The sequence below is a fragment of the Manis pentadactyla genome, chromosome 11, assembly GCF_030020395.1.
Source record: "Manis pentadactyla isolate mManPen7 chromosome 11, mManPen7.hap1, whole genome shotgun sequence".
In the NCBI taxonomy this organism is placed as follows: Eukaryota; Metazoa; Chordata; class Mammalia; order Pholidota; family Manidae; genus Manis; species Manis pentadactyla.
Genome location: NC_080029.1, coordinates 12,100,501 through 12,126,203, shown reverse-complemented (window position 1 = coordinate 12,126,203; position 25,703 = coordinate 12,100,501). Strand labels below are relative to the sequence as shown.

Here is a 25,703-nt window from a genome sequence, read left to right as displayed (position 1 = left end):
TAGTTTCTGACTTAGGATCAGAGTATCTGAATACCTAGTATACACCAAGTAACCTTTAAGATGGAGTATCATCATTAAAAGAAGAAAAAAGAAGACTTGTGAATGATAGGTACTAGAAAGGGTGATTTATTATTTTCTATTTTGAGAGCATTTATAAAAGCTGGGCACAAACTAGGTTTTAGAAACTGATGATTTAGATTTATGGTTTGCCCTCATGTCCCTGATGATGACAGGCCTATAGTACCTGCCCTCAAGTGGCAATGAGCAGAGCAATTCAGCACCGCCTTCTTTTTGGGAGTGTGCTCCCCTGCTGCAAATGCTGTTTTTCCTGTTAACTGACAGAAGAACTCTGCAGGGTCGGTCAGGTAAACAAGTATATTCAGAAGATCATTTGGCATTATTCTTGCTTTGACCCAATTCCATTTTCTTTTGATGACTGAAGTTTTACAGAGTTCCGTTCACTCTATTTCAGGTAAATTTAATTAATACTGGGGCAAAGGTGCCCTAAAACTACATTTCATTATTTATTTGCTGTAAATTTTTTAAAAATGCATTCAAATGTTCACAAGAATCAGGCAGTAAATAATCTCTTCAAAGGAGAGAACCCTAAAATAAATAGTTTAAGCCAAAGCTAAATGTTTACAAATAGACTAAATAGAAAAAATAAATATTAAATATGTGATTTTAACATTGTACCAACTACTTTACTTTTCAAAGTAGGCTTCTCTTCTCTTCCGTAGCTCTTCTGAAGTAAGAGGTGTACTTGATGTTTGTAGAATATCCTGAGATGTATTTCTGGAAGTACCTGAAAACAAAAGAAAACAGTATGAAAAACAATCATTTTATTTACCAATTCAAACAATGATATGTTTATACTTACTTGAGCAAGCTTTTAAAAAGTTTCTTCTTAAAAATATTCTGCTACTATTCTGTAAACATAGGAAAGGCTCTGAAAGTTCCCAGGAAAAGCCTGAATAGAGCTATTCAAATCTAACCTGTGTGCATGGCAACCAAGCTGTCATCCCTCTGTGACGTAGCAGATGTGAGGATGTAAGTCTAACAAGCCACCTGGTAGGAAGAGCCACTGACACCACACTTGTGTGCTCTCTTTAACTTATTAGAAAATCTGTATTTTCAAAGGCACAGCATTCCTAGAAACAACCTAAATGTGGATGATCATAAAACAAACCCATTCTCTGTATTCCTCTATCCTCAAACATTTGGAGACCACAATAACTTATGTATGTTTCCATATTCTCACTTAATAATTGTACCAACCATAGATTCTGCACAAATTGTAAAATAAAGTGGGAAGAAGAGTGGAATATACAAAAGTATCTGAAATTATAAAAGCTGTTGTCTGTCCATTATTGGTCTGATCCAACAGGACTTTAATTAGTGGGACTGCACATCATATATGGAATACTCAAGAGATATGCTAGGATGCTTGAGAGAAGTTCAGGATAAAATAAAGGATAAAAAGGACAATCTTCATAATTGAACCTCAATTTTTCTCTACATACTTAAGGAATTCAACTGAGTAATTCTATTCAAAAGTAGAAGTCAAATTCACCCTAATAAGATTAAAAAAAAAAAAACAAAGAAAACCCTCAAACCCCTCACACTTTAAAGCTAAGTCACTTTAAGCTGTGTCCTAGACATTTCCCTGTACCTGCATTCCCCAGAGGACCTGTCTTTACTCTCCTCAGCTTATAGCACTCTAAAAGGGGGCCCATCTAAGTGGGCTCCAGCTGTTAAGTTATATAGCCATTAAGTATTAGTTTTTGTAAAATCTATTTATATTCTCTGTCTAGGCCTCCTTTGGGTCCAACAGCATACATGTATAAGACAGCTGGTCTCAGTAAGTGTCCTCCCCATTTTGCCCCACAAAGACTAACCTCAGTTTATTGCTGTGTTAGTACATTATAACCAAATGGAATAACCAGAAATAAAAATGTAACTAGTCCTAACATAATATAGGTTTATCAAGTAATTTACCTTAAAGGAAAGCTAAAAAATAATAGTCACTGTACATCACCATTGTTTCTGCAGTAATTGTCCAGGAACTTCTATTAATAGTACAATTAACTTCCAGGATAACTAAGGATAAACTGAATTAATTTTTCAACAACAAATAAAAGTACATGTCAGAATGTCTATACCTTGCATACTGAGCTGAATAGCCCTGCGGAGATCTGCTTCTTCGTCTTCCATGTCAATTTCTTGGCGACTTAGTGCCAAAGCCCTCTGCAAATCTTCCTCATCTTCGTCTAACATGCCTGACCCATCATTTGCTTCTGAGACTTGTTCTAGATCTGTTTTTTGGACTCTAAAGAACAAAAGCACTGATTATAATTGCAGACCAGTCTCTATTTCAGATATAAAGACATTTATAACCCAAAGATTCTATGTAAATAGAAACTTAAAGACTTATACCCTGAAAACTGTAAGATACTCTTGAGAGAAATTAAAGAGGACACTAATAAATGGAAATACATCCCATGCTCTTGGGTAGGAAGAATTAATATTGTCAAAATGGCCATCCTGCCTAAAGTGCACTACAGATTCAATATAATCCCTTTCAAAATATCAATGGCATTCTTCAATGAACTAGAATAAATAGTTCTAAATCATTTGGAACTACAAAAGACCCCAAATAGACAAAATAATCCTTAGAAGGAAGACTAAATTGGGGGAGGATTATGCTCCCCAACTTCAAGCTCTACTACAAAGCTACTACAATTGTAATTAAGACAATTTGGTACTGGCACAAGAACAGACCCATAGATCAATGGAATATAATATAGAGCTCAGATATAAACCCAAGCATATATGGTCAATTAATAGATGAAAAAGGAGCAATGGAAATACAATGGGGAAATGACGGCCTCTTCAACAACTGGTGTTGGCAAAACTGGACAGTTACATGTAAGAGAATGAAACTGGATTACCGTCTACCTCCATACACAAAAGTAAACTTGAAATGGATCAAAGACCTGAATGTAAGTCATGAAACCATAAAACTCTTAGAAGACAACAGGCAAAACTCTCTTGAATATAAACATGAGCAACTTTTTCCTCAACACATCTCCTCAGGCAAAGGGAACAAAAACAAAAACGAACAAGTGGGACTACATCAAACTAAATAGCTTCCATACAGCAAAGGACACTATCAGCAGAACAAAAAGGCATCCTACAGTATGGGAGAATATATTCATAAATGACCCATCTGATAAGGGGTTAAAATTCAAAATAACCTTAACACCCAACACCCAAAAGTAAATAACCCTATTGCCTCAACACCCAAAAAGTAAATAACCCTATTAAAAAATGGGGAGAGGATCTAAGCAGACACTTCCCCAAAGAAGAAATTCAGATGCCAACAGGAACATGAGAAGCTGCTCCACATCGCTAATCATCAGAGAAATGCAAATTAAAACCACAATGAGATATCACCTCACACCAGTTAGGATGGTCAACATCCAAAAGACAAGCAACAACAAATGCTGGTGAGGATGCGGAGAAAGGGGAACCCTCCTACACTGCTGGTGGGAATGTAAATTAGTTCAACCATTGTGGAAAACAATATGGAGATTCCTCAAAAAACTAAAAATAGAAATACCATTTGACCCAGGAATTCCACTCTGAGGAATTTACCTAAGAAAACAAGATCACAGATTCAAAGAGACATATGCACCCCTATGTTTATCGCAGCACTATTTACAATAACCAAGATATGGAAGCAACCTATGTGTCCATCAGTAGATGAATGGATAAAGAAGAGGTGGTACATATACACAATGAAATATTATTCAGCCATAAGAAGAAAACAAATCCTACCATTTGCAACAACAAGAATGGAGCTAGAGGGTATTATGTTCAGTGAAATAAGCCAGGTGGAGAAAGACAAGTACCAAATGATTTCACTCATCTGTGGAGTATAACAACAAAGCAAAAACTGAAGGAACAAAATAGCAGCAGAGTCACAGATCCAAGAATGGGCTAAGTTACCAAAGGGAAAGGGGTTGGGGAGAATGAGAGGAAAGTGAGGGATAAGGGGATTAAGGGGTTTTATGATTAGCAGACATAATATAGGGGGGACATGGGGAAGGAAGTATATTATGGCACAGAGAAGACAAGTAGTGCCTCTATAGCATCTTACTATAGGACAGTGACTGTAATGGGGTATGTGGTGGGGACTTGATAATGGGGGGAATGTAGTAACCACAGTGTTGCTCATGTGAAACCTGAGCATAAGATTGGAAATCAATGATACCTTAATAAGAAAACAAAATAAAACCAAAAAACTTATACATTCTCTGGCAGATAAGGCCTATTAATAAAAAGTTATGTTGTGCTGAGAATCTAAGTTAAATTATTTAAGTAGTTCAAAGAGTTGATTCAAATTTGAACCAATAAACTTCACTAAAATACAAAGATCTAAAAACATCAACAATAGAAATGATGACACATTCAATGTAAGCATGAAAAAATTTAATTCTTGTAGTGAAATGCTATCATTTATTCCATACTGCAGGCTTAATTTTACCTCTGTTCTTTTAATTGTGCTAATTCTTCTCCAATAAGTTTTGGTCGATGCATCTGTTGGACCCTGATCATTTGCAGGAGTTGGTCAGCTTCACAATCTGGCAGGTCACCCTTAACAACAAATATAGAATAACCTAAAAAAAAGGCAAAAATAAACTAAAACAGCTATTAAGAGATTCAAAGTCAATTAAAAAGGACAGTGGAGTTGGAAGAATTCCAGCCATGGAGCCAGAAAGACCTAGGTTCAAACAACGTTCTTACACTTACAGGCAGGGTGCCCTAGGGTAAACTTCTTTTAAAGTCTCACTTTTTTCATCTGCAAAAGGGAAGAGCCACCTCACAGAGTGACTATGAGAAATAAATGAACCACATCTGAAAGGGCCTATGAAAACAGTGCTGGACTAAGTAGGCTACTCATTAAAATGTTAACAGAGGCAGAGTAAAGGACTAAGAGTAAGGAATTTGGAGTCAGACTGCCATGGTTTTAATTCTAGCATTCAGAATTCCTAGTTGCACGGTCTCTAGTAAATTACCTACCCATCTATATCTTGGTTTCTCCAATTGTTAAAACAGATAATACTGGTACCTTCATTAAGAGATGTTGCAAGAACCCAAAATAATGTGTGTAATAATATGAATCAAGAGTAAAATGACTCATCTGTGGAAACAGCTGGACCCCCTCCCCAACCCTGACACACACAACCCACCCCCCAGTTAAAAACAGGAGCTGGGAAGCCAACACCCCAAATCTAGTCAAGATGTTGAAGACATGGTTCATGTTTTAAAAGAATTACACTGATCCCGTAAAATTTTTTATAAATATGATTCTAGAAAGCCAGTTTTCTAAGCTGGATAATCCACACAAAAACTGATTGTGGGTGGACTCTACCTAAGTCATTCTAACCAATTTAAGCTTTTCTACCATAAATTTCTCTTAAACTTTGGTATATATCATTGGTCTTATTCAAGACTTTGGATTTCATTGTAAGTGTGCTGAGGAGACACTGAGGGGTGAAGAGTGAGGGTATCCCATAATAAGCATTACATTTTTAAAAAAGCACTCTGGGCTGCTTTACCAATATAATATATATAGGAACCAGAGTACAAGAGGGGTGATCCTTACTGAAATGGAAAACATGAGGGATAGCATGCATGAGGAGAAAAAAAATCAGTCTTCTGTAGTCATGCTCAGTTTAAAATCCTTTCTGGATTCCCCAAGTGGAGATTGGACAAAGTTAAGAGTTAGGTGTTCAGGGTAGATCTCTAGGCCGGATAAAAGTTTAGGACTTATGCGCACATAGATTTTATTTAGATATATTTAAAGTAATAGGACAGTACATAATCAAGAAATTGTCGAAAGACTGAACGCCAGGTCACTTTATAAAATCAAAGAAGCAGAAACACTATAAACCTACATGTGAGTTGGAAGGAACAACATGACCAACCCAGTGGCAATAAGCACACCAGTGCCCAGACTGACCTCTAGACAACATTACTAAAAGGGGAATAAATATACAAGAAAAGCTTGAATAAGATGGCATATGAGAAAGAAAGCCTTGAAAGGCTACAGTGGTCATTTCTGAAATTTGGGAGTCAGCTTCTAAAGGATCCCCCCTGGTCCAAGATGGGACAGTTTGAGTATTAATAACAATAATAATTACAGTGGCCTGAAACACATGAACTATGTTTTAATGGATTGGTTTACAGTGACACTTTAGTAAAGCAAACAAATAAGCAAAGAACCCCAAACTAACTGGCTACCGTTGGAGGATGGACACAATGAAACCAATTCATTTTAAAAACTGATAAAAGGAAATAAATATTTATCCTGCTTTTCCCATGTGAACTCTTTACCAAATAACTGATGAGGGAAAAGTTTGTTTGTATGTAAGTATTCCAGCTGATAAATTATGTAATGACATGAATCAAATACCACAATTTTGCAATCCTTAATGAAATAATGGATCTAGGCATTGATCTATAGCTATTCAAATCACAAAACAGAAAAGAACCAGACATCAAGTGCCACACCATCTGAAGTTTCCCACCGTTTCCCCAACATCAATCTGAATCTGATCAAGCCTCTAAATCTAAGGACCACTCCACTGGGCATCCGGGGCTCAGAGGAAAATAAAGATGTAATCAGAAAAATTCAGAATTGGGGAAAGAACAAATAACCCTGTATCTTCAAAAAAATCAAGGAAAAAATAATAAGGAAACCTATAGTTAGATTTAAGTGACATATCAATCTAACACAATCAGTATACCTTATTTTGACCTGGTTAAACTGTAAAGAGCATAAGAGACAACCAAAGAGATTAGAGATTTGAATATTGAAATTGTATTTGATGTTATTAAAGCATTATGGTTAAATTTTTTAGGTGAATTTATGGTATTGGGGCTATATAAAAAAGAACACTTTTTAAAGAGTCCTGCTTTTAAGGATTTTACTTAAAAAAAACAGAAAATGATAAGATGTTGAGTATTTGCTCAAAATAAACAGGGGAAGGAAGCGGGTATGGTATGGATAAAGCAAGATTGGTCATGAGAAGCTGGGTGAAGGATACATGAGAGTTCATCACATTATTTTCTCTAAGTTTGTATTTGTTTGAAATAATTTTCAGAAAGAAAGTTTTGTTTAAAGGGGGTATAATTAACTATACCCTTACATAAGATGAGGTCAAATAAAAAGACAGGATTGAATACTGGAACTGGCAAACATGGAGACCATTGGTGATGCTGAGAAGAGGGTTTTTCACACTGTTATGTTTTCACACGGGTTATGACAGTGTGACTGGAATGATTTCATAAACAGCAGATGATACACTAGAGGGGAAAATAAAAATGGGAAGCAGCTGGACTTCCCTGGAGTTAAGAGAGGCTTTTTCTTTTTAATCAATGAAGATAAAGAGTTTATTTTCTGCTAATAGAAATAATACAGAAAAGTCAGGGTAAATGGTCAGACCCAAGAATGGAGAGACAAAACCAGGAGCAAAGATCTTGAGTAGGTGAGAGGAGCTGGGATCTGGCCCCAAAGTGGAGAGGTTGGTCTTAGGAATGGGGGACAATTTATCTATTTTAATAGACTCAAAGCATAGGAAGAAAATAGGTAATTTGATAGATTTGTTTGTAGGAAGATGAGGAAGTTCTCTCTCAATTGCTTCTGTTTTTTAGTAGAATATAAAGGCAGGCCATAAATTAGGCATCAGGGAGAGTTCTGAAGAGACAGGTTGTGACATAATCATCTTGGAGAGTAGTTAAGTGAGCTTACTATAAGAACAAAGGCTCATTTGAAGTTTGTGATTATAAGTTTAAAGCAATATAAATAATCATATTTTATGTTATTACTCAGCCATGTTCAGTTGCTCTGCTGCAGGAGTGGACAAGCCCAAGATTTGGTTTCAACCAGGGTTGGAATTTTGTCATGAAAGTATGATGGCAGCAAGAAGGAGAAAGGAGTTGAAGAATGCAAATGAGGGATTATAATGATGGGCTATAGAAAAGCAGCAGGATAAGACAGGAAGCAAGGATCCAAGGGAATGTTTTTGCTCTGGGTAGGGTTTAAAAAATGGTTGGTGTGGGGGAAATCATGGAAAAATATGGCAGAGTAGGAAGGCAAGGAGTAATCCTCCTCCCAAAAACACATAAAAGAAGAAAGTACAGCAAATACAACTAAACCTGAAAATGACCTGAAGACGCAGAACTCACTACTGACACCTGGGGAAGAAGAAAAGACCTCACAGAAAAGGGTAAAGTGGCAAAGCCAAGATCTGGTGGGACCCAAGCCCTCCCCCCACCCCAGCCCACAAGTGGGAGAAAGAGGAATGGAGAAAGAGAGGATAGGAGCTGAGAATCACTGAACATCTGGCCCTGGAGATCTGCTCTGGGAAAACAAGCTCACATTACATGGTGCTCTGGTGATTAGTGGGTCTGGACAACAAAGACAGGCAGAACACTTGGGAAGGCTGAGATTCCAGCTGCTTGTGGAGAACAGGCATGCTCCAACACCCTGGCCCTGCCTCTCCCTACCACTCCCCCACCCAGACAAAAGCAAGGTGGGCAGTCTGAAAGATCTCCCAGCAGTGGAGGGTTCCACAGGGGCGAGTGCTGGATGGAGCTCTCTTTTCAGGATAAAGGGCAGGTGGATGATACCTCCCAGTCCACCCTTGGCCCAACAGATCAGGAACTCTCAAGAGCCCCAGATGCTCCATCCACCTTGCTGGCAACGCAGCCCCAAGACTCCTCCTTGTATGCACAGCCAGCGAACAACCCATGAGGCCCAGCAACAGTGTCAGATTTTGCTGTCAGGGAGGCTCTCCTAGCTTTCTCCAACCAGGGAGGTGCCTGGGAAGCTCCTTCCTCCCTGCAGGCACCAGATCCTGTGCACCTGTGGCCCCTGCCATTGCTGCTGGCCAGGCAGAGGGCAGCCCAGCCCACAGCTACTTCAGCAGACTTCTGCACTAATCACAAAGGCACAGCTGAAGCAAACTGCCTAGAATCAAACCACTATAAGCCAGACAGAGAGGTGGCCCTGGCTACTGCACACCAACAGCTGGGGCTCCCACACCCCAAAGTAAAGAGTCTTGAGCTTCTGGGCACTATAGGGTGCCTCCTCCATAAAGCTATTACTCCATAGGAAGAAACACAGAAACCCTGGCAAAATGAGGAGGCAGAGGAATATGTTCCAAACAAAACTACAAGACAAAACACCAGAAAGAATGCTGAATGAAATAGCAATCACCAATCTTCTTGATAAAGATTTCAAAATGAAAGTCATAAACATGCTCATGGATCTATAGAAAAATATTCAAGATCTCAGGGAGGACTTCAACAAAAAGATAGAAGATGTGCAAAAGAGTCACTCAGAGCTGAGGAACACAGTATCTGAAATCAAACATACACTGGAAGGATTGAATAGCAGATTATCACAGGTTAAAGCTGTAAAAAATATGAAATTATGGAACAAGAAAAAAATGAAGCCAAAAAACAGAGGATAAAAAGGATCCCTAGGAATGAAATAATAGTAAGAGAGCTGTGTGACGAATCCAAACAGAATAATATTCAATTATAGGGGTACCAGAAGGAAAAGGGGGAGACAAAGGGATTGAAAGTCTCTTTGAGGAAATAGTTGTTGAAAACTTCCCCAGATTGGGGACAGAAATAGACTCAGGTCATAGAAGTACAGAAAGCCCCTAACAAAAGGAACTCCAGAAGGACAACACCAAGACATATGATAATTAAAATGGGAAAGATCAAGGACAAGGAGAGAGTACCAAAAAAAGCCAGAGAGAGAAAAAAGATTACTTATAAAGGAAACCCCATCAGGCTATCAGCAGACTTCTCAGCAGAAAATTTACAGACCAGAAGGAAATGACATGATATATTTAATGTATTGAAACAGAAGGACCTCCAACCAAGGATCCTCTACTTGGCAAGACTATCATTTAAATTTGAAACAGGGGTTAAACAGCTTTCAGATAAATGAAAAGTTGAAGGAATTTACCACCACTAAGACAGCTCTACAGGATATGTTAAAGGGATTTCTATAGATGGAAATGTTCCTAAGACTAAATAGCTTTCACCAGTGAAAATAAACCCACAGTAAAGGTAGTAGACCAATTAATTACCAAGCAAGTATGAAATTAAATCAAATACTCAAAAAATCAGTCAAGGGATACCCAAGAAGTGCAGAACACAACAGCTAATGCATAAAGTGTGGAGGAGGAGGAAGAAGAAGAAAGAAAAAAAATTACTTCTAAATTGTGTTTTAAAGAGAGTAATCAGCAATTGAAGATAGACTATTAGATAGCAAGGAAGCTATCTTTGAACCTTTGGTAGCCACAAAACTAAAGCCTACAACAGATACACACACACACAAAAAAGAAAGAACAATCTAATCACAACACTAAAGAAATCCATCAAATAACAAAAGAGTATGAGAAGAAAAACAGCAAGGAGACATAAAAACAACCAGAAAACAATTAATGAAATGGCAATAAGTACATATCTATCAACAATCACCTTAAAAGCAAATGGACTGAATGCACTAAGCTAAAGACATAAAGTGGCAGAATAGATAAAAAAAAACAAGACCCCACAAGATCTATACACTACCTTCAACAGACTCACTTCAGACCCAAAGACATAGACTAAAGTGAAGAGATGGAAAAAGATAGTTCATGCAAATAACAGGGAGAAAAGCAGTAGTAGTTATCAGATAAAACAGATTTCAAAACAGAGAGTAACAAGATACAAAGAGAGACATTATATAATGACAAAGGGTTAGTCCAACAAGAGGATATAACTATTATAAAGACCTATGCACCCAGTACACGAGCACCTAAATATGTAAAACAAATACTAACAAAATTAGAGGGGGAAACAGACTGCAACACATTCATTTTAGGAGACTAACAAACCCCTCACTTCAATAGACAGAACAATCAGACAAAAAATAAGTAAGGAAACAGAGGCACTGAACAATACATTAGATCAGATGGACTTAACAGATATCTGTAGAATGTTCCACCCAAAAGCAGCAGGATAGATATTCTTCTCAAGTGTACATGGAACATTTTCCAGAATAGATCAGAAACTAGGCCACAAAAAGAACCTCAATAAATTCAAGAAGATTGAAATTGTATCAAGCAACTTCTCAAATCACAATGGTATAAAACTAGAAATATATTACACAAAGAAAACAAAAAGTCTACAAACACATGGAAGCTAAACAACATGCTTCTAAATAATCAATGGATCAATGACCAAATTAAAACAGAAATCAAGCGATACATGGAGACAAATGAAAACAACTCAACAGCCCAAAACCTGTGGGATGCAGTGAGGGCAGTTCTAAGAGGAAAGTACATAGCAATATAGGCATACTTCAAAAAACAAGAACAATCCCAAATAAACAGTATAAACTCACAATTAAAGAAACAAGAAAAAGAAGAACAAATGAAGCCCAAAGTTACTTGTAAGAGGGACATAATAACGATCAAAGCAGAAATAAATAGAGAATAAAACAATAGAAAAAAAACAATGAAACCAGGAGCTGGTTCATTGAGAAAATAAAAGAAATAGATAAACCTCAAGCCAGACTTATCAAGAAAAAAAGAGAGTGTACACACATACACAAAATCAGAAAGGAAGAAGGAATAATCACAACAGACAACACAGAAATATAAAGAATTATTAGAGAATACTATGAAAAATTATATGCCCATAAATTAGACAACCTAAAAGAAATAGACAACTTTGTAGAAAAATATAACCTTCCAAGACTGACCTAGGAAGAAACAGAAAATCTGAACAGACCAATTACCAGCAATGAAATTGAACTGGTAATCAAAAAACCACCTAAAAACAAAACCCCAGGTCCTGATGGCTTTACAGCTTCACAATTTCAATCTTTTTGAATTTTATCAAACATTTAAAGAAGAGCTAATACTGAAGGAACAAAACTGCAGCAGACTCACAAAACCCAAGAATGGACTGTTACCAAAGGGAAAGGGACTGGGGAGGGTGAGTGGGAAGGGAAGCAGAAGGGGAATAAGGGGCATTACGATTAGCACACATAACATGGGTGGGCACGGGGAAGGCAGTATAGCACAGAGAAGACAAGTAGTGACTCTATAGCATCTTACTACGCTGATGGACAGTGACTGTAATGGGGTATGTGGTGAGGACTTGGTAATGGGGGAATCTAGTAACCATAATGTTGCTCATGTGATTGTATGTTAATGATACCAAAATAAAAAAGTAAATAAAAATAAAAATAAAGAACAGCTAATACCCATCCTTGTTAAAGTATTCCAAAGAGTAGAAAAGGAGAGAATACTTCCAAATTCATTCTATGAGGCCAGCATCACTCTAATACCAAAACCAGACAAAAAAACACTACAGAAAAGGAAAATTACAGACCAATATCCCTGATGAACATAGACGCAAAAATCCTTGACAAAATATTAGCAAACCCAATTTAAAAATACATCAAAAAGATCACCCATCATGACCAAGTAGGATTTATTCCAGGGATGCAAAGATGGTACAATATTCAAAAATCAATCAACATATACACATCAACAAAAAGGAGGACAAAAATCACATGAACAGATGCTGAAAAAGCATTTGACAAAATGCAACATTCATTCACAATAAAAACTCTCAACAAAATGGGTACAGAGCGTACATACCTCAATATAATAAAGGCCATACATGACAAACCCACAGCGAACATCATACTTAACAGTGAAAGCTGAAAGCTTTTCCTCTGAGATGGGGAACAAGACAAGGATGCCCTCTCACCACTTTTGTTCAACATAGTTCTGGAGGTCCTAGCCACGGCAATCAGACAACACAAAGAAATAAAAGGCATCCAGATTGTTAAAGAAGTTAAACTGTCACTCTTTGCAGACAACATTATATTATACATAGAAAACCCTAAAGACTCTACCAAAAAACTATTAGAATAACTGAATTCAGCAAAGTTGCAGGATACAAAATATACAGAAATCTGTTGCAATCCTGTATACTAACAATGAAAAATGAACAAATAACAGAAAGAGAAATCAGTAAAACAACTCCATTTACAATTACATCAAAGAGAATAAAATATGTGGGAATAAATCTAACCAGAAAGTGAAAGTCCTTCACTCTAAAAACTGTAAGACACTCATGAGAGATCAAAGTAGACACCAATAAATGGAAATCTATCCTGTACTCATGGATAGGAAGAATTAATATTGCCAAAATGGCCATCCTGTCTAAAGCAATCTACAGATTCAGTGCAATCCCTATCAAAATACCAACAGCATACTTTAATGAACTAGAACAAATAATTCTAAAATTCATATGGAACCACAAAAGACCCTTAATAGCCAAAGGAATCCTGAGAAAGAAGAACAAAGCTGGGGGGATTATGCTCCCTAACTTCAAGTTCTACTATAAAGCCACAGTAATCAAGATAATTTGGTACTAGCACAAGAACAGATCTATAGATCAATGGAACAGAACAGAGAGCCCAGATATAAACCCACACATATATGGTCAATTAATATATGATAAAGGAGCCAATGAATATACAATGGGGAAAAGACAGCCTCTTTGACAACTGGTGTTGGCAAAACTGCACAGCTCCATGGAAGAGAATGAAACTGGATTATTGTCTGACTCCATACACAAAAGGAAACTTAAAATTGATCCAAGACCTGAATGTTAGTCATGAAGCCATAAAACTCACAGGAGAAAACATAGGCAAAAATAATCTCTTGAATATAAGCATGAGCAACTTATTCCTGGACACATCTCAAGCAAGGGAAACAAAATAAAAAATGAACGAGTCAGGCTATATCAAACTAAAAAGCTTCTTTACAGCAAAGGACACCATTAGCAGAACAAAAAGGCACCCTACAGTATGGGAGAATATATTTATAGTATATTCATAAATGACTCATCTGATAAAGAGTTAATAGCCAAAACATATAAAGAACTCATATACTTCAACACCCAAAAAACAAATAACCTGATTAAGAAATGGGCAGGGGACCTGACAGAAACTTCTCCAAAGAAGTAATTACTGGTGGCCAATGGGCACATGAAAAGATGCTCCCCATTGCTAATCAGCAAGAAAATGCAAATGAAAACCAGTGAGATATCACCTCACACCAGTTAGGATGGCCACCATCCAAAAGACAAGAAACAACAAATGCTGGCAAAGATGCAGAGAAAGGAGAACCCTCCTACACGTTGTGGGAATGTATATTGATTCAACCTTGTGGAAAGCAATACGGAGGTTCCTCAAAAAACTAAAAATAGAAATACCGTTTGACTCAGTAACTCCACTCCTAGGAATTACCCGAAGAAAACAAGATCCCTGATTCAAAAAGACAAATGCATCCCTATGTTTACTGCCACACTATTTGCAGTATCCAAGATATGGACGCAACCTAAGTGTCCATCAATAGATGAATGGATAAAAGAAGATGTGGTACATATACACAATGGAGTATTATTCAGCCATAAGAAGAAATCCTTCCATTTGACATGAAATCCATCCATTACAACATGAATGTATCTTGAGGGTATTATGCTCAGTGAAATAAGCCAGGTGGAGAAAAAACAAATATCACATGATTTCACTTACATGTAGAGTATAAAAACAAAGCAAACAGAAGGAACAAAACTGCAGTGGACTCATAGACATCTAGAAGGAACTAGTGGTTACCAAGGGGGATGGTTTGGGAAGGGTTGGGGGGGTCAGGAGATGGGAATAAATGGTCACAAAAATTTGCAATCACAATATAATTTGGTTATGGGGACAGTAGTATAGCATGGAGAATAGAGTTAATGATTTTGTAACATCTTACTACATTGATAGATAGTGACTGCACTAGAGGGGGTGAAGATTTAATATTATGGATAACTGTTGAACACTGTGTTGTATATTTGAAACGAACGTAAGATTGTACAGCAATGATACTTTAATAAAAAAATTGTTGGGATGGGAAAAATAGAGAAAATATGGTATAAAGATAGCAGGCAACACTCAGAGTAGGATGCTTGTAAGTGGGATTTGAAAGTGGTATGGTTATCAGAAATGACAAGAGAAGTGAGAAGAAAATTATCTTTGGACGTAAGAAACAAGGTATTGGATTGGATTGGTTTTTGATGTAGAAATCACTAGGAATGATGAAAAGACTTGGAATAAAAGACAGTGAGTCAAATCCCAAAATCCTAAGAGGAGGATCACAGATGACTGCCAAAGATCAGGGAGAATTTCATCCAGTGGTGTATATTTCAAGGAGCTAGAGTGTTTAGGAAGAACAGTGGCCTAGAAGGAGCAAGGAAAACAAGAACACCCATCCCGCCCCCTGACCCTATTTGTCTGTGGGGCGAGGAAGAGGAGCCTTGACAAGCGGGCCGCAAAGGCAGCAGCACACTCCGAGAGCACCAGGCATCAGTGAGACCTTGGACTCAATAGTACCACCCAAATTGGCTAATGTTCACTTCGGGAACCACGTAAAGATGATCTCACTGCTACTGCCACAGAACACTGTTACACTCTCTTCTCATGAGCTAGTTTCATTTAGATACTTTGAAAGATACATTATAAAATGTTCAGTCTTTACCTTCCTGTTGTAACTGAGCCAAGAAAAGTGCAAGGTATGTGTCTGATATTAATTCTGGACCCGTCAAGAGAGAATTCAAGTTGAACCACTGGAAAAAAATTGTCAATGTTTAAGTTAGTGTACATTACAACTGAAATACCACATAATAAGGAAAGATATAACCCATCTAAACTTAGTAAAACTGTCTAAATACTGGAAACATGTCAAAGTGCATTTTAAAGTAATTAAATAATGTGATCTTAAAAACCTGAAATAGAATGCTGTAGATTTATTATTATTAATTGCTTTTACAAAAATAAAAGTTGGCCTTGAGCCATAACTGGAAATCCCTCCCACAAAAATACTTTGATAGATAGTGACTACACAAAAGTGTCTTATTGATAGCAAAAATTCTTTTTTTTTCCCCCAAAGTATCAGTAAACTCTAATCTAATCACATTATATTGATGTGACTGCTAAGTTTTGGTCAAGAGATTTCAATTGTGAGAAAGGCAGACATTCTAGGAAGGGAGTATGTACTCACCAACTCATTTCAAAAAGATCCCAAAGCCACTACTGCATGTAATTAACACCACTTAGTCACAACTACATAGGAGTCCTAATTTAACTCACAAGATTTGAAAGTTTCAAAAATTACTGTCAGCATCATGAGCAACTACTTTTCCTGGATTTTGACAGAGACGATAATGTTTTTTTCAGTCATCTTTTTCATTACACAGAGACCTCAGACAAAAGAGTCTATAGTGAAAACTACAATTTTAAACAAAAGTATAAATTTGAGACAAAGATAAGACAAAGTTTGACATTTCCTATATTTGCCAAAGATAAGGTAATTTAAAATGTGAAGTTTCTATTTTGAAGAACTAAAATTCCAAAAACTTTCAAAATAGTAAGTTTCTATGCAAATCAAATACAAAGGAACTTCCGGAATCTATGACATTAGATCTTAAACATCTCCAGTGATTACTTTATACAGACGAATACTTGGTTTTGATTTCTTTTTTATATTGGTATCATTAATATAAAACCACATGGGCAACATTGTAGTTACTAGATTCCCCCCATTACCAAGTCCCCACCACATAACCCATTACAGTCACTGTCCATCAGTGTAGTAAGATGCTATAGAGTCACTACCTGTCTTCTCTGTGCTATACTGCCTTCCCCGTGCCCCACCTACGTTATGTGTGCTAATCGTAATGCCTTTATTCACCTTCTCCCTCCCTTCCCACCCACCCTCCCCAGTCCCTTTCCCTTTGGTAACTGTTAGTCCATTCTTGGGTTCTGTGAGTCTGCTGCTGTTTTGTTCCTTCAGTTTTTGCTTTTTTTCTTATGCTCCACAGATGAGTGAAATCATTTGGTATTTGTCTTTCTCCACCTGGCTTATTTCACTGAGCATAATACCTTCTAGCTCCCTCCATGTTGTTGCAAATGGTAGGATGTTTTCTTCTTGTGGCTGAATAATATTCCATTGTGTATATGTACCACATCTTTATCCATTCATCTACTGATGGGAACTTAGGTTGCTTCCATTTCTTGGCTGTTGTAAATAGTGCTGCGATAAACATAGTGGTGCATAGGTCTTTTTAAAACTGGGATCCTAAATTCTTAGGATAAATTCCTAGAAGTGGAATTCCTTGGGTCAAATGTTATTTCTACTTTGAGTTTTTTGAGGAACCTCCATATTGCTTTCCACAATGGTTGAACTAGTTTACATTCCCACCAGCAGTGTAGGAGGGTTCCCCCTTCTCGCATCCTCATGAGGATTTGTTGCTCCTAGTCTTTTCTATGTTGGCCATCCAAACTTGTGTGAGGTGATATTTCATTGTGGTTATAATTTGCATTTCCCTGATAATTAGCAATGTGGAGCATCTTTTCACGTGCTTGTTGGCCATCTGAATTTCTTCTTTGGAGAAGTGTCTGTTCATATCCTGTGCCCATTTGTTAATCGGGTTATTTGCTTTTGGGTGTTGAGGCATGTGAGTTCTTTATATATTTTGGATGTTAACCTCTTGTCAGATATGTCATTTACAAATATATTCTCCCATACTGTAGGATGACTTTTTGTTCTGCTGATGGTGTTCTTTGCTGTACAGAAGCTTTTTAGCATGATGTAATCCCATGTGTTCATTTTTTATTGTTTCCCTTGCTTGAGGAGATGCATTCAGTAAAAAGTTGCTCATGTTTATATTCAAGAGATTTTTGCCTATGACTTACATTCAGGTCTTTGATCCATTTCGAGTTTACTTTTGTGTATGGGGTTAGACAACAATCCAGTTTCATTCTCTCGCATGTAGCTGTCCAGTTTTGTCAACACCAGTTGTTGAAGAGGCTGTCATTTCCCCATTGCATATCCATGGCTCCTTTATCGGATATTAATTGACCATATATGCTTGGGTTTATATCTGGGCTCTCTAGCCTGTTCCATTGGTCTGTGGGTCTGTTCTTGTGCCAGTACCAAATTGTCTTGATTACTGTGGCTTTGCAGTAGAACTTGAAGTCGGGGAACGTAATACCCCCCTGCTTTATTCTTCCTTCTCAGGCTTGCTTTGGGCATTCAGGGTCTTTTATGGTCCCACATGAATTTTAGAACTATTTGCTCTTGTTCATTGAAGAATGCTGTTGGTATTTTGATAGGGATTGCATTGAATCTGTAGATCGCTTTAGGCAGGATGGCCATTTTGACAATATTAATTCTTCCAATCCATGAGCATGGGATGTGTTTCCATTTATTGGTTTTCTTTAATTTCTCTCATGAGTGTCTTGTAGCTTTCAGAGTATAAGTCTTTCACTTCCTTGGTTAGGTTTATTCCTAGGTATTTTATTCTTTTTGATGCAATTGTGAATGGAATTGTTTTCCTGATTTCTCTTTCTGCTAGTTCATCATTAGTGTATAGGAATGCAACAGATTTCTGTGTATTAATTTTGTATCCTGCAACTTTGCTGAATTCAGATATTAGATCTAGTAGTTTTGGAGTGGTTTCTTTAGGGTTTCTTATGTACAATATCATATCATCTGCAAACACTTGGTCATGATTTTTTAAAGCTATAAATAAAACCCAGAGTTTAAATCATCTCAGCAGAGTCCTGCCCTGGTTTTACTGCTGAGTTGATTCCTACTTGGGTCAGTCTGTACTGCACCACACTCCCTACTTGATCTCAGCTCCTCAGGAGGGACATAAGAAATAACTATCTAAGATGAAGGCCTAGGCAGCCAAATTAAAATATAAAAGCAGGTTTTGGGTTTTGATTTATTTATTTATTTATTTATTTATTTTTTTTTTTTTAGATAATTATTTTTTATTGAAGGGTAGTTGACACACAGTATTACATTACATTAGTTTCAGGTGTACAACACAGTGATTCAACATTTATATACATGATAATTCTAAGTACCAGCTATCACCATACCAAGTTGTTACAATATTTTGACTATATTCCTTATGCTATACATTACATCCCGGTTGCTTATTTATTTTACAATTGGAAGTGTGTACTTTTTCTTGGTTGTTGTTGTTAGGGCATCTCTCATTTTTATTGATCAAATGGTTGTTAACAACAATAAAATTCTGTATAGGGGAGTCAATGCTCAATGCACAATCATTAATCCACCCCAAGCCTAATTTTCGTCAGTCTCCAATCTTCTGAAGCATAACGAACAAGTTCTTACATGGAGAACAAATTCTTACATAGTGAATAAGTTACATGGTGAACAGTACAAGGGCAGTCATCACAGAAACTTTTGGTTTTGCTCATGCATTATGAACTATAAACAGTCAGTTCAAATATGAATACACATTTGATTTTTATACTTGATTTATATGTGGATACCACATTTCTCTCTTTATTATTTTTAATAAGATGCTGAGGTGGTAGGTAGATACAACATAAAGGTAGAAAACATAGTTTAGTGTTGTAAGAGAGCAAATGTAGATGATCAGGTGTGTGCCTGTAGACTATGTGTTAATCCAAGCTAGACAAGGGCAATAAAACATCCACATATGCAGAAGATTTCTCTCAGAACAGGGGGGGTGAGGTTCTAAGCCTCACCTCTGTTGATCCCCAATTTCTCACCTGATGACCCCCCAGCGACTGTGCCTGTCTTAGGTTGTTCCTCCCTTGAGGAATCTTACCCGTCTCTGGCTAACCAGTCATCTTCCGGGGCCACACAGGGAAATGTTAAGTTGGTAAGTGAGAGAGAAGCCTTATTGTTTGAAATGGTTAGCTTTTTATTTCTTTGCATATTTATGCCCTGTGGCTTCTATGCCCAGCATTTGTCTTGAGGTATCTTTACCACTTGGAGGAGTTATGATACTCGGTAAATTTGATATGAGGCACGAATTCTATTTAAGAATTCGTTGTAATTAGGAAGGAAGAAGAAAAGCTATAGAAGTAGCAGGCGGGAGAAAACATGGGAAGATTGATTATTTCTTTGACATATCTTCTTGTAGAGTAACTTCAGCATGTATATATTTTAAGCTACTACTTAAATTGCGCACACACATTAACATAATAGGAGTATAGTTACATAACCAAAGCATACCTGTAATTACCAGCCATCTCCAGTGAAACCAAGAAAACCAGTTAGGCACCCTAGGCATTTGTGAAAACTTATCAATGATATGATGGTTATTATCTAACTGAATTTGAATAGTTTGAGAAAAATCAGACAAATTAAAACAACCCATTCCTGGGCACTGTTCACATCCCATATGTTCTTTTAACAGTAAATAGTCTGTAGTTGTAAGATTTTGGAGCGCTACAATTTGCACTTCTCCTAATTCTTGGTTGAGTTCCAACAGTATAGATCCAGTCAAATTTGTTGTTTTACTGTATGCACAGGCCAGCTTAGATATCTCCTTCATTCCCATGGCAAGTCCAGGAGCTGGTGGGATGAGTGCATCTACAGCTGTAGCAGTGCGTGGATCTTTGTTGGGGTTTTTTGATGATCATCTTCTGGCATGAGTCTTCCCGAGAGTGCTGATGTTGGAAGTTCTCTTTCATATCGTTTCTTAGTTCATTTTCGGGGTAGCCAAATTAGGCTTTGATCCTCTGTATAAACACAAACAGACCCTTTGCCTACACTTTTATATGTCCTTTATATTATTGTGTAGAACTCATTAGAGGTCACCACATAGGAACTGCATTTTTTTTTTTTTAATCATTAATCTACACTTACATGACGAATACTTACGAATACTTTGTTTACTAGGCTCTCCCCTATACCAGGTCCCCCCTATATACTCCTTTACAGTCACTGTCCATCAGCGTAGCAACCTGTTGTAGAATCACTACTTGTCTTCTCTGTGTTGTACAGCCCTCCCCTTTCTCCCACCCCGCTATGGATGCTAATCTTAATACCCCCCTACTTCTCCCCCCCTTATCCCTCCCTACCCACCCATCCTCCCCAGTCCCTTTCCCTTTGGTACCTGTTAGTCCATTCTTGAGTTCTGTGATTCTGCTGCTGTTTTGTTCCTTCAGTTTTTCCTTTGTTCTTATATTCCACAGATGAGTGAAATCATTTGGTATTTCTCTTTCTCTGCTTGGCTTGTTTCACTGAGCAAAATACCCTCCAGCTCCATCCATGTTGCTGCAAATGGTTGGATTTGCCCTTTTCTTATGGCTGAGTAGTATTCCATTGTGTATATGTACCACATCTTCTTTATCCATTCATCTATTGATGGACATTTAGGTTGCTTCCAATTCTTGGCTATTGTAAATAGTGCTGCGATAAACATAGGGGTGCACTGATCTTTCTCATACTTGATTGCTGCATTCTTAGGGTAAATTCCTAGGAGTGCAATTCCTGGGTCAAATGGTAAGTCTGTTTTGAGCATTTTGATGTACCTCCATACTGCTTTCCACAATGGTTGAACAAGTTTACATTCCCACCAGCAGTGTAGGAGGGTTCCCCTTTCTCCACAGCCTCGCCAACATTTGTTGTTGTTTGTCTTTTGGATGGCAGCCATCCTTACTGGTGTGAGGTGATACCTCATTGTAGTTTTAATTTGCATTTCTCTGATAATTAGCGATGTGGAGCATCTTTTCATGTGTCTGTTGGCCATCTGTATTTCTTTTTTGGAGAACCGTCTGTTCAGTTCCTTTGCCCATTTTTTAATTGGGTTATTTGTTTTTTGTTTGTTGAGGCGTGTGAGCTCTTTATATATTCTGGACGTCAAGCCTTTATCGGATGTGTCATTTTCAAAGATATTCTCCCATACTGTAGGGTTTCTTTTTGTTCTATTGATGGTGTCTTTTGCTGTACAGAAGCTTTTCAGCTTAATATAGTCCCACTTGTTCATTTTTGCTGTTGTTTTCCTTGCCCGGGGAGATATGTTCAAGAAGAGGTCACTCATGTTTATGTCTAAGAGGTTTGTGCCTATGTTTTCTTCCAAGAGTTTAATGGTTTCATGACTTACATTCAGGTCTTTGATCCATTTTGAGTTTACTTTTGTATATGGGGTTAGACGATGGTCCAGTTTCATTCTCCTACATGTAGCTGTCCAGTTTTGCCAGCACCATCTGTTGAAGAGACTGTCATTTCGCCATTGTATGTCCATGGCTCCTTTATCAAATATTAATTGACCATATATGTCTGAGTTAATGTCTGGATTCTCTAGTCTGTTCCATTGGTCTGTGGCTCTGTTCTTGTGCCAGTACCAAATTGTCTTGATTACTATGGCTTTATAATAGAGCTTGAAGTTGGGGAGTGAGATCCCCCCTACTTTATTCTTCTTTCTCAGGATTGCTTTGGCTATTCGGGGTCTTTGGTGGTTCCATATGAATTTTTGAATTATTTGATCCAGTTCATTGAAGAATGTTGCTGGTAGTTTCATAGGGATTGCATCAAATCTGTATATTGCTTTGGGCAGGATGGCCATTTTGACGATATTAATTCTTCCTAGCCATGAGCATGGGATGCGTTTCCATCTGTTAGTGTCCCCTTTAATTTCTTTTAAGAGTGACTTGTAGTTTTCAGAATATAAGTCTTTCACTTCTTTGGTTAGGTTTATTCCTAGGTATTTTATTTTTTTTGATGCAATTGTGAATGGAGTTGTTTTCCTGATTTCTCTTTCTGTTGGTTCATTGTTGGTATATAGGAAAGCCACAGATTTCTGTGTGTTGATTTTGTATCCTGCAACTTTGCTGTATTCCGATATCAGTTCTAGTAGTTCTGGGGTGGAGTCTTTAGGGTTTTTTATGTACAGTATCATGTCATCTGCAAATAGTGACAGTTTGACTTCTTCTTTGCCAATCTGGATTCCTTGTATTTTTTTGTTTTGTCTGATTGCTGTGGCTAGGACCTCTAGTACAATGTTAAATAACAGTGGGGAGAGTGGGCATCCCTGTCTAGTTCCCGATCTCAGCGGAAATGCTTTCAGCTTCTCGCTATTCAATATAATGTTGGCTGTGGGTTTTTCATAGATGGCCTTTATTATGTTGAGGTACTTGCCCTCTATTCCCATTTTGCTGAGAGTTTTTATCATGAATGGATGTTGAACTTTGTCAAATGCTTTTTCAGCATCTATGGAGATGATCATGTGGTTTTTGTCTTTCTTTTTGTTGATGTGGTGGATGATATTGATGGACTTTCGAATGTTGTGCCATCCTTGCATCCCTGGGATGAATCCCACTTGGTCATGGTGTACGATGGTTTTGATGTATTTTTGAATTCGGTTTGCTAAAATTTTGTTGAGTATTTTTGCGTCTACGTTCATCAGGGATATTGGTCTATAGTTTTCTTTTTTGGTGGTGTCTTTGCCTGGTTTTGGTATTAGGGTGATGTTAGCTTCATAGAATGAGTTTGGGAGTATCCCCTCCTCTTCTATTTCTTGGAAAACTTTAAGGAGAATGGGTATTATGTCTTCCCTGTATGTCTGATAAAATTCCGAGGTAAATCCATCTGGCCCGGGGGTTTTGTTCTTTGGTAGTTTTTTGATTACCGCTTCAATTTCGTTGCTGGTAATTGGTCTGTTTAGATTTTCTGTTTCTTTTTGGGTCAGTCTTGGAAGGTTGTATTTTTCTAGGAAGTTGTCCATTTCTCCTAGGTTTCCCAGCTTGTTAGCATATAGGTTTTCATAGTAGTCTCTAATAATTCTTTGTATTTCTGCGGGATCTGTTGTGATTTTTCCTTTCTCATTTCTGATACTGTTGATTTGTGTTGACTCTCTTTTCCTCTTAATAAGTCTGGCTAGAGGCTTATCTATTTTGTTTATTTTCTCGAAGAACCAGCTCTTGGTTTCATTGATTTTTGCTATTGTTTTATTCTTCTCAATTTTATTTATTTCTTCTCTGATCTTTATTATGTCCCTCCTTCTGCTGACCTTAGGCCTCATTTGTTCTTCTTTTTCCAATTTCGATAGTTGTGACATTAGACCGTTCATTTGGGATTGCTCTTCCTTTTTTAAATATGCTTGGAGTGCTATATACTTTCCTCTTAAGACTGCTTTTGCTGCGTCCCACAGAAGTTGGGGCTTAGTGTTGTTGTTGTCATTTGTTTCCATATATTGCTGGATCTCCATTTTGATTTGGTCATTGATCCATTGATTATTTAGGAGCGTGTTGTTTAGCCTCCATGTGTTTGTGAGCCTTTTTGCTTTCTTTGAACAGTTTATTTCTAGTTTAATGCCTTTGTGGTCTGAAAAGTTGGTTGGTAGGATTTCAATCTTTTGGAATTTACTGAGGCTCTTTTTGTGTCCTAGTATGTGGTCTATTCTGGAGAATGTTCCATGTGCACTTGAGAAGAACGTGTATCCTGTTGCTTTTGGATGTAGAGTTCTGTAGATGTCTATTAGGTCCATCTGTTCTAGTGTGTTGTTCAGTGCCTCTGTGTCCTTACTTATTTTCTGTCTGGTGGATCTGTCCTTTGGAGTGAGTGGTGTGTTGAAGTCTCCTAGAATGAATGCATTGCATTCTATTTCCTCCTTTAGTTCTGTTAATATTTGTTTCAGGTATGTTGGTGCTCCTGTATTGGGTGCATATATATTTATAATGGTTATATCCTCTTGATGGACTGAGCCCTTTATCATTATGTAATGTCCTTCTTTGTCTTTTGTTACTTTCTTTATTTTGAAGTCTGTTTTGTCTGATACCAGAATTGCAACACCTGCTTTCTTCTCTCTGTTGTTTGCTTGAAATATCTTTTTCCATCCCTTGACTTTAAGTCTGTGCGCGTCTTTGGGTTTGAGGTGAGTCTCTTGTAAGCAGCATATGGATGGATCTTGCTTTTTTATCCATTCTATTACTCTGTGTCTTTTGATTGGTGCATTCAGTCCATTTACATTTAGGGTGATTATTGAAAGGTATGAATTTATTGCCATTGCAGGCTTTAAGTTTGTGGTTACCAAAGGTTTAGGGTTAGCTTCTTTACTGTCTTACTGTCTAACTTAACTCGCTTGTTGAGCTATTATAAACACAATCTGATGATTCTTTATTTCTCTCCCTTCTTATTCCTCCTCCTCCCTTCTTCATATGTTGGGTGTTTTGTTGTGTGCTCTTTTTAGGAGTGCTCCCATCTAGAGCAGTCCCTGTAGGATGCCCTGTAGAGGTGGTTTGTGGGAGGCAAATTCCCTCAACTTTTGCTTGTCTGGGAATTGTTTAATCCCTCCTTCATATTTAAATGATATTCGTGCTGGATACAGTAGTCTTGGTTCGAGGCCCTTCTGTTTCATTGCATTAAGTATATCATGCCATTCTCTTCTGGCCTGTAGGGTTTCTGTTGAGAAGTCTGATGATAGCCTGATGGGTTTTCCTTTGTAGGTAACCTTTTTTTTCTCTCTGGCTGCTTGTAATACTTTGTCCTTGTCTTTGATCTTTGCCATTTTAATTATTATGTGTCTTGGTGTTGCCCTCCTTGGATCCCTTGTCATGGGAGTTCTGTGTACCTCTGTGGTCTGAGAGGCCATTTCTTCCCCTAGTTTGGGGAAATTTTCAGCAATTATTTCTTCAAAGACATTTTCTATCCCCTTTTCTCTCTCTACTTCTTCTGGAATGCCTATGATTCTTAAATTATTTCTTTTATATTGAT

The 25,703-nt window shown here is 37.5% G+C and overlaps 1 protein-coding gene across 9 annotated transcripts in view; it reads right to left on the bottom strand.

Moving 5' to 3' along the window:
* ATXN3 (ataxin 3) overlaps positions 1 to 25,703 on the bottom strand; it is a 77,740-nt gene that overhangs the window by 25,604 nt on the left and 26,433 nt on the right. For 5 of the 9 annotated variants that reach the window (XM_036882159.2, XM_036882157.2, XM_036882158.2 and 2 more), the window contains 4 exons: positions 15,678 to 15,765; positions 4,550 to 4,682; positions 2,163 to 2,329; positions 709 to 805 (listed from right to left, as the gene is read on the bottom strand). In XM_036882159.2, the coding sequence (XP_036738054.1) occupies positions 709 to 805; positions 2,163 to 2,329; positions 4,550 to 4,682; positions 15,678 to 15,765 (485 nt within the window). Of the gene's footprint in view, positions 1 to 708; positions 806 to 2,162; positions 2,330 to 4,549; positions 4,683 to 15,677; positions 15,766 to 25,703 lie in introns of those variants that run through there. The other 4 variants (XM_036882160.2, XM_057488204.1, XM_036882162.2 and 1 more) reach the window with 3 other exon arrangements.